The sequence below is a fragment of the Anser cygnoides genome, unplaced genomic scaffold (genome assembly GCF_040182565.1).
Source record: "Anser cygnoides isolate HZ-2024a breed goose unplaced genomic scaffold, Taihu_goose_T2T_genome scaffold_44_1, whole genome shotgun sequence".
Lineage (NCBI taxonomy): Eukaryota > Metazoa > Chordata > Aves > Anseriformes > Anatidae > Anser > Anser cygnoides.
The window spans coordinates 1,402,951-1,412,141 of NW_027103068.1; the positions used below are offsets into that span (position 1 = coordinate 1,402,951).

At 68.8% G+C, this 9,191-nt stretch overlaps 1 protein-coding gene across 2 annotated transcripts; it reads left to right on the plus strand.

Annotated features, from left to right (window-relative positions):
• Positions 1-157: 157 nt before the first annotated feature.
• Positions 158-9,191, plus strand: LOC136789408 (cytohesin-2). Of its 2 annotated transcripts, none has more exons than XM_066989465.1 (12): positions 158-317; positions 1,197-1,344; positions 2,120-2,186; positions 2,684-2,802; positions 3,063-3,143; positions 3,730-3,842; positions 4,456-4,604; positions 5,397-5,509; positions 7,359-7,437; positions 7,512-7,583; positions 8,015-8,136; positions 8,922-9,191. In XM_066989465.1, exons 1-12 carry the CDS (start codon positions 299-301, stop codon positions 9,007-9,009), a joined length of 1,170 nt encoding a protein of 389 aa, XP_066845566.1. In that variant the 5' UTR covers positions 158-298; the 3' UTR covers positions 9,010-9,191. The 2 variants fall into 2 exon arrangements, with proteins under 2 accessions (XP_066845566.1, XP_066845565.1); XM_066989464.1 differs by having other exon boundaries at positions 5,397-5,508; positions 7,361-7,437; positions 7,982-8,136; positions 8,922-9,189.

The window sequence follows — 9,191 nt, forward strand, 5'->3', positions numbered from 1 at the left end:
GGCCAGCACGGCTGCCTATCACCGCCCGCTGGGAGGCTTTCCGCGCGCTGATTGGCTACCTGCTGCCAATGAACGGCGAGGGCGGGCTGCGTCCGCGGCGTCCGCGGCGTCCGCGGCGGTTGGCGGAGTGGGCCGTCCGTCAGGCGAGCCGGTCGCTGATTGGCCGAGGCTGGCGGCGGGGGGCGGGGCTGGGCAGGGCGGGCGCCGCGGCGGCGGCGGCGGCGGCGGCCGAGGGCGGAGGAGACGAGAGGCGAGCGGCGGACGGAGCGGCCCCCGGCCCAGCTCCGCTCTGGCCGCCATGGAGGACGGAGTCTATGGTAGGGCGGTCCTCCCGCGGGGTGGGGGGGGGGGGGGGGCGCGGGGTGAAGACGGGGGACGGGGTCACGTGACAGGGCCGGGAAGGGGCTGTCACGTGACGGAGCGTGACCACGCCTGGGGCGGGGCCAAGGGGCTTCAGGCCCCGCCCCCGCTGGGCCCGAGCCCCGCCCCTCGCTGGCTCCAGGCCCCGCCCCCAGTGGGTTCAGGCCCCGCCCCCGTGGGGACCAGGCCCCGCCCCCAGCCGGCCCTGCACGTGGGGGGCGGGGCTTTCAGGGAAGGGGCGGGGCTAGACACGGAGGGCGTGGCCACAGCGGTGGGCGGGGTTTACGGAAGGGGGCGGGGCTCTACGGAAGGGGCGGGGTTTGGTGGGAAGGGGGCGGGGTTCGGGTTAAATGGGCGGGGCTTGTGGGGAAGGGGGCGGAGTTATGGGGAACAGGGCGGGGCTTGGGGGAAGGGGCGGGGTTTGTGGGGGAAATGGCATGCTGGGTGGGAAAGGGGCGGGGTTTGGGAGTAGGGGGCGGGGCTTGGGTGACGGGCGGGGTCTTAGGGAAGGGGCGGGGCTTGGACGGTGGGCGGGGCTTGGGGAAGGGGGCGGGGCTTGGGAAAATGGGCTTGGAAAGGGGTGGGGCTTAGGAGAGGGGCGGGGTTTGGGGAAAAGGGGTGGGGCTTAGGGAAGGGGCGGGGCTTCAGGAGTTGTGGGTGGGGCTTGGGGAAGGGGCGGGGCTTGAGAAAGGGGGCGGGGTTTGGGGAAGGGGCGGGGCTCGTTGGGATGTGGGTGGGGCTCGGGGCAGGTGCTGCAGCAGGGAGGGGCGGGGTTTCGGGGCTGGGGGCGGAGCCTCGGGCGAGGGGGGCGTGTCCTGAGGCGGCCCCGCCCCCAGTGCCCCCCGACCTGACGGCGGCCGAGCGCCTGGAGCTGGAGAGCATCCGGCGGCGCAAGCAGGAGCTGCTGGGGGAGATCCAGCGCCTGCGGCAGGAGCTCAGCGACGCCATGAGCGAGGTCGAGGGGCTCGAGGCCAACGAGGGCAGGTACCAGGGACCCCCTGGGACCCCCTGGGACGCCCACGGCCCCCCCAGGGACCACCCCAGGCACCCCAACAGCCCCCAAAGCCCCTCCCAAGGCCCACCACTGACCCCAAATCCTCCCCGTGAGACCCCAGGGACCCCCCAGGTGCCCAACAAGCACCCCAGGAACCCCGCAGGGACCCCACAAGCCCCCCAGGGACCCCACAAGCCCCGAACAGCCCCCCAGGGACCCCAACAGCCCCCCCAGGGACCTTCCGAGCCCCCAGGGACCCCCAGGGACCCCGACAGCCCCCCAAGGACCCCCAGCACCCTGACACCCCCAGATCCTCTCCCAGGACCCACCACTGACCCCAAATCCTCCCCCTGAGACCCCAGGGACCCCCCAGGGACCCCGACAACCCCCCAGGGACCCCAGGAGCCCCCAGGAGCCCCCCAGGGACCCCACAAGCCCCCCCAGGGACCCCACAAGCCCCCCAAGGACCCCCAGCACCCTGACACCCCCAGATCCCGTCCCAGGACCCACCACTGACCCCAAATCCTCCCCCCCCATGACCCCCAAACACCCCCATCCTGCCCTCTGACACCCCCCAAACCCCCCCCCAGACACCCCCCAGGACCCCCTGATATCCCCCTGGGACCCCCAAGACCCCCCCCCCCCAAGAGACCCCATCCTGGCCCCCCCACCCCCAGGGGCTCTGGGTCCCCTCTCTCAGTGCCCCCCCCCAAACCACCCAGCATTGGGGTGCCCCCCTGTGACCCCCTTCCCCCCCGCTCCCAGCAAAACCCTCCAGAGGAACCGCAAGATGGGGATGGGCCGCAAGAAATTCAACATGGACCCCAAAAAGGTGAGAATTCACCCCAAAAATCCTGGAGGTCCCCACCCAAAAATCCTTTGGGTTTTCCCTCTGGAAATCTTTGGGGTCTGCCCTCAAAGTGTTCGGGGTCTCCTCTGAAACTTTTTGGGGTTTCTCCCCCAAAGTTTTTGGGGTCTCCCCCGACAATTTTTGGGGTCCCCCTCCACAATTTTGGGGTTCCCGCCCTGAAAATCTTTGGGGTTCTCCCCCCAAAATCTTTGGGGTTTCCCCCTGAAAATCTCCAGGGTGTCCCGTGAAATTCTTTGGGGTCTCCCCCCCAACAATTTTTGGGGTCCCCCCAAGCTTTTGGGATCCCCCTCGACAGTTTTTGGGGTCCCCCTCGACAACTTTGGGGGCCCTCCCGAAACTCCTTGGGAGTCTCCCCTGAAACTCTTTGGGGTCTTCCCCCCAAATCTTTGGGGTCCCCCCTGACAATTTTTGGGGTCCCCCCCGACCTTTTTGGGGTCCCCCCCGGTTTCGGGGCGCAGGGCATCCAGTTCCTGGTGGAGAACGAGCTGCTGCGGCACACGGCCGAGGACATCGCGCGCTTCCTCTACAAGGGCGAGGGGCTCAACAAGACGGCCATCGGCGACTACCTGGGCGAGAGGTGGGCGGGGCCTGTCGCGGCGGGGCGGGGCCTATCGCGACAGGGTGTGGCCTATCACGATAGGGCGGGGCTTATTGCGATAGGGGCGGGGTTCGGTTGGGAGCAGCGCTGCGGCATCCCCATTGGAGCCAAGGGGGTGGAGATGATTGACAGCTGCGAGCGGGGCAGTGGGTGGGGCTATGGGTGTGGCACTGGGTGGGGCAGTGGGCGGGGTTGTGGGCGTGGTCTCGAGGTGATTGACAGCCCGGCCCCGCCCCCAGGGAGGAGTTCAACATCGGGGTGCTGCACGCCTTCGTCGACCTGCACGAGTTCACCGACCTCAACCTGGTGCAGGCGCTGCGGTGGGTGGGGGCGTTGCGGGGGGGGGGACGGACGGACTTGGGGGGCCGGCGGGGGCGTTTGGGGGGCTGGGGGGCGATGTGGGGTGCAGAGAGGGGGGATTTGGGGGTCTGGGGGGAGATTTGGGGTTTGGGGGGGCGTTGGGGGGCTGGGGGTGTGATGTTGGGTGTATAGAGGGGGGATTTGGGGGGCTGGAGGGGAGATTTGGGGCCTGGGGGGAAATTTGGGGTCTTGGGGGGCTCTGGGAGGCATTGGGGGGGCTGGGGGGGCAATATTGGGTACACAGAGAGGGGATTTGGGGGATCTAAGAGGGCTTCGGGGGAGATACTGGGTGTAAATAGAGGATTTTGGGTCTGGGGGGGCATTGGGGGCAATGCGGGGCTTACAGGGGGCACATTTTGGGCCTGGGGGGGCTGTTGGGGGCGATTCTGGGTGTAAAAGAAGGGATTTGGGGTCGGGGGGGGGGAGCTCGGTGCCAGCCTGGGGGACTTTGGGGACTTTTGGGGTGCTCGGGGGGTGCCGGCGGGGGTCCGTGCGGGGGGGCGGTGGAGGACTCGGGGTGCCCCCCCTCACCCCCCCGCCCCCCAGGCAGTTCCTGTGGAGCTTTCGGCTGCCGGGAGAGGCGCAGAAAATTGACCGCATGATGGAGGCGTTCGCGCAGCGCTACTGCCTCTGCAACCCGGGGGTCTTCCAGTGCACCGGTACGGGGGGGGGATTTGGGGGGGTCGGGGGGGGTTGGAGGGGGGATGGGGGGGGCTGGGGGTCAGGGGAGGGGGTTTATGGGGTGCTTGGGGGGGCTTGGAGGTCAGGGGAGGGGGTTTGGGGGGTTTGGGGGGTTTGGGGGGTCAGGGGAGGGGGTTTGGGGGGCTTGGGGGGGTTGGGGGTCAGGGGAGGGGGCTATTGGGGAGAATGGGGGGGCTTGGGGAAAAGGGGAGGGGGTTTTGGGGGGCTTGGGGGCTGAAAGGGTTTTTGGGGTGGGGGTTTTTGGGATTGTTTTTGGGGTGTTGGGGAGGGTTTTGGGGCGGATTTGGGGGGCTGAAAGGGATTTTGGGGCAGGGTTTTTGGGGCTAGGTTTTTTGGGGGTATTTTTTGGGGGTGGGTTTTTCGAGGCAGGGTTTTTGGGGTGTTTTTTTTGGGGTGGGGGTTTTGGGGCGGATTTTGGGGGCTGAAAGGGATTTCGGGGCAGTGTTTTGGGGGTTATTTTTTTAGAGGGGCAGGGTTTTTTGAGGCTAGGCTTTTGGGGTTGGTTTCTTTTGGGGTGGGGGCGCTGGGGCGGGCGCGGGGTGTGGTGTCGCTGCCTGACCCCCCCCGCAGACACGTGCTACGTGCTGTCCTTCGCCGTCATCATGCTCAACACCAGCCTGCACAACCCCAACGTGCGCGACAAGCCCTCGGCCGAGCGCTTCGTGGCCATGAACCGCGGCATCAACGACGGCGGCGACCTGCCCGAGGAGCTGCTGCGGGTGGGTGGGGCTTGGCGGGGTGGGCGGGGCCTCGGGGTGGGCGGGGCCTCGGGGGTGGGCGGGGCCTCGGGTGGGAGGGGCTTGATGGGGGTGGGGTCATGGGCAGGGGGCGGGGGCCGGGGGTGGCATCGATGGCGGTGGAGACGTGCCCCGGGAGCTGCTGCGGGTGGGCGGGGCTTAACGGGGTGGGCGGGGCTTCGGGGGGTGGGCGTGGCCTCGGGTGGGCGGGGCTTGATGGGGTGGGGTCAAGGGCAGAGGGGCAGGGACTGAAGGTTGGGGCACCGAGGAGCTGCTCGGGGTGGGCGGGGCTTAACGGGGTGGGCGTGGCTTAACGGGGCGGGCGGGGCTTGTGGGGCGGGGCCACTGGGAGAGGGCGGGGCCTGCAGGGCGGGGCTCCAATGAGGGCGGCAGCCTGCCCCTGGAGCTGCTGGGGGTGGGCGGGGCCTCGGGGTGGGCGGGGCCTCGGGGTGGGCGGGGCTTATTCTGGGAGTGGGTGTGGCTGCAGGAGGTGGGCGGGGCTCGGGGGCGGGGCCTGGGGGCAGGGGCGTGGCCACAGCAGCAGACATCAGACCCGGTGGGGTGGGCGGGGCTAGAGGCCGGGGGGCGGGGCTTTGGATGTGGGGGCGTGGTCAGCGGGTGCGGGCGGGGCTCGCACCTCGGGGGCGGGGCCACGGGCTCAGGGGGCGGGGCCAGCACCAGCCTGGGTGGAACCACATGGGGGGGGGGGGCGGGTCCGAGCCTTGGGGGCGGGGCTGGGGGGGGCGTGTCTGACCCCGCCCCCCCCCCCCCCAGAACCTGTACGAGAGCATCCGCAGCGAGCCCTTCAAGATCCCCGAGGACGACGGCAACGACCTGACGCACACCTTCTTCAACCCCGACCGCGAGGGCTGGCTGCTCAAGCTGGGTGAGGCCCCGCCCCCTCCGGGCAGGACACGCCCCCCTCTGATAAGCCCCGCCCCCCGCTGATAAGCCCCGCCCCCTCGGACGAGCCCCGCCCCCCTCCAGCACGCCCCGCCCCCTCCTGTCTCTGCAGCCCCTGGGGGCCTTCGGGGCTCTGTGCTGCTGCGCACCCGGGGTCCCCAGTGCCTCCCAGTATCCTCCCAGTAACCCCCCAGTGCCTCCCAGTATCTCCCCAGTATCCCCCAGTGCCTCCCAGTGCCTCCCAGTATCCCCCCAGTATCCCCCAGTGCCCTCCCAGTATCTCCCAGTATCCCCCAGTGCCTCCCAGTATCCCCCCAGTATTTCCCAGTGCCTCCCAGTATCCTCCCAGTATTTCCCAGTGCCTCCCAGTATCCTCCCAGTATTTCCCAGTGCCTCCCAGTATCCCCCCAGTGCCTCCCAGTGCTTCCCAGCATCCTCCCAGTATTTCTCAGTGCCTCCCAGTGCTTCCCAGTATCCCCCCAGTATCCTCCCAGTATGCTCTCAGTGCTCCCAGTATTCCGCCAGCATCCTTCAGTATCCCCCCAGTGCCCCCCATTATCTCCCCAGTGTTCCCCAGTGCCTCCCAGTATCCCCCCAGTATTCCCCAGTGCCTCCCAGTGCTTCCCAGTATCCTCCCAGTATTTCTCAGTGCCTCCCAGTGCCTCCCAGTATCCTCCCAGTGCTCCCAGTATTCCGCCAGCATCCTTCAGTATCCCCTCAGTGCCCCCCATCATCTCCCCAGTGTTCCCCAGTGCCTCCCAGTATCCCCCCAGTATCCCCCAGTGCCTCCCAGTATCCCCCCAGTATCTCCCAGTACCCCCCAGTGCCTCCCCCAGACCCCCCCAGTTCCTTTCCAGACCATCTCAGTACCTTTCAGGACCACCCCAGTGCCCCCGTAGACCCCCCAATCCCCCCAGCGCCCCCCAGCCCTCCCAGTTCCCCCCTTAACCCCCCCCCAGTGACCCCAGCGCCACCCAGTGCCCCCGTGGACCCCCCAGCCCCCCTGGACCCCCCAGCCCCCCTGGACCCCCCAGTTCCCCCCTTGCCCCCCCAACCCTCCCCCCAGGGGTCCTGGGGGCGCCGTGCGGCCGTGACTGACGTCTCCTCTCTTTCTTCCTCCGCCCCCCCCCCCCCCCCGTGCCCCTCCCCGCCTCCCCTCCCCCTTCCCACCCCCCCCCTCGCTGCCGACGCCCACCCGGCCCCCCAGGAGGTACGTAACGGGGGGCGGGGCAGCACCGTGACCGCCTTGTAACGGGGGGGGGTCATAATTAACTGGGGGGTTGTAATTAATGGGGGGGGCTGTAATTAACAGGGGGGCTGTAATTAAAAGGGGGGTGACCGCAGCCTCCTCTGCCCCCCCCCATCACCATCCCAGCATGCTTTGGGGCTTGTGGCCCCCCCCAAAAAAAGCATTAACACCCCCGCATTGATGAACTCTCATTAACCCCCCCATTAACGCCCCCCATTAAGACCCCCCAATCAGTGCCCCCCATTAACACCCTCCCATTAAGACCCCCAATCAACGCCTCCCACCAAGACATCCCCATCAACGCCCCCCATTAATGCCCCCCCATCAACGCCCCCCCCATTAATGCCCCCCATTAAGACCCCCATTAATACCCCCTCATTAACAGCCCCCCATTAAGACCCCCCATTAAAGACCCCCATCAACGCCCCCCATTACCCCCCCACCAACCCCCATATTCTCCCCCATTCCTCTCTGCCCCCCCATTCCCCATCACCCCCCCCCCTTAAAGACCCGGCCCCCCCCCCCTCTGTGCCCCCCCCCTGTGCCCCCCCCCCCGACCCCCCTGACCCCCCCGTGTCCCCCCCAGGCGGGCGGGTGAAGACGTGGAAGCGGCGCTGGTTCATCCTGACCGATAACTGCCTCTACTACTTCGAGTACACCACGGTGAGACCCCCCCGCGACCCCCCGGGGCCCCCCTGGGACCCCCGGACCCCCCCTCAATATGTGCCCCCCCCCAGGACAAGGAGCCGCGGGGCATCATCCCCCTGGAGAACCTGAGCATCCGCGAGGTCGAGGACCCCCGCAAGCCGGTGAGCCCCCCAGGGCCCCCCATGGCCCCCCCGGCCCCCCGTGGCTCCCCGTGGCCCCGTGGCCCCCCCATTCCTGTGCCCCCCCCCATGGCCCTTTGTCCCCCCATATTCCCCAATAGTCCCCCATAACCCCCACATACACCCCTATTACCCCCCATAACCCCCCCATAACCCCCCAGATCCCCTCATATCCCCCATACCCGCCCCCCGTGCCCCCCCGTGCCCCCCCGCTGACGTGTGCCCCCCCAGCACTGCTTCGAGCTCTACATCCCCCCAAACCCCCCCAAATCCCCCCATACCCCCCCATAACCCCCCCAAACCCCTTCATACCCCCCCATACCCGACCCCCGTGCCCCCCCACGACGTGCGCCCCCCCCGCTGACGTGTGCCCCCCCCAGCACTGCTTCGAGCTCTACATCCCCAACAACAAGGGGCAGCTGATCAAGGCGTGCAAGACGGAGGCGGACGGGCGCGTGGTGGAGGGGAACCACGTCGTGTACCGCATCTCGGCCCCCACCCGCGACCAGAAGGACGAGTGGATCAAATCCATCCAGTGAGGCCCCCCCCGCGCCCCCCCCCCGCGGGGGATTTTTTTTTTGGGGGGGGGGCAGGGGAAGGGGTCCCGGGGGGAGGGGAGGGGGTGGGAACCCCGCTGCTGGCACCCGAGGGGTCGCTGGGGGGCTCAAAGGGGCGCTGGGGGGGTCGGGACCCCGTGGTGAACTGACCCCCCCCCCATGGAGTTCCCAAAGCCCCCCCGTAGCGACCCGACCCCCCCATAGTGATCCAACCCCCCCATGGGGCCTCCAACCCCCCTAAAGTGCCCCCAACCCCCCCATACTGGCCCCGAAGCCACCCTTGGGTGCCCCACACCCACCCCTTGGGGGGGGGTCAGGACCCCCCCATGGGGCCCCCAACCCCCCCATAGTCATCTGACCCCCCCATAGTGACCCCCAACCCCCTATAGTGTCCCCAAACCCCCCATGGGGTCCCCAATGCCCCCCCCCAAGTGCCCCCACCCCCCCATATTTCACCCCAAATTCCCCAAAGTGCCCCCAACCCCCCCAAATTGCCCCCAAAACCTCCCATGGTGCCTCAACCCCCCCCCAAATTGCCCCCCCCCCCCCCCCCGGGGTGCCTGGGGGGCAGGCACACAACCCCCCCCCCCCCCAAAGTGCCCCCTGCCAAAGCTTTCTATGGGGATCAAGGCGGGGGAGCCGCTAAACACCCCCCATGGGATCAGGGGGACGGGCAGCCCCTAAACGCCCCCCAGGGATCAGGGGACCCCCACCCTTTTTTGGGGAGGGGGGTCAGGTCCCAGCCGCGTGTTGCCCCCCCCAGGGCGGCGGTGAGCGTGGACCCCTTCTACGAGATGCTGGCGGCGCGCAAGAAGCGCATCTCCGTCAAGAAGAAGCAGGAGCAGCCCTGAGGGGGGCCGGGACCCCCAGAAAACCACGAGGGCCCCCCAGAACCACGAGGAGCCCCCCCAGACCACGATGGACCCCCCAGGACTGCGAGGAACCAAGAGGGACCCCCCAGGACCATGAGGGGCCCCCAGGATCACGATGGACCCCCCAGGATTGCGAGGACCCCCCCCCGAGAACCGCAAGG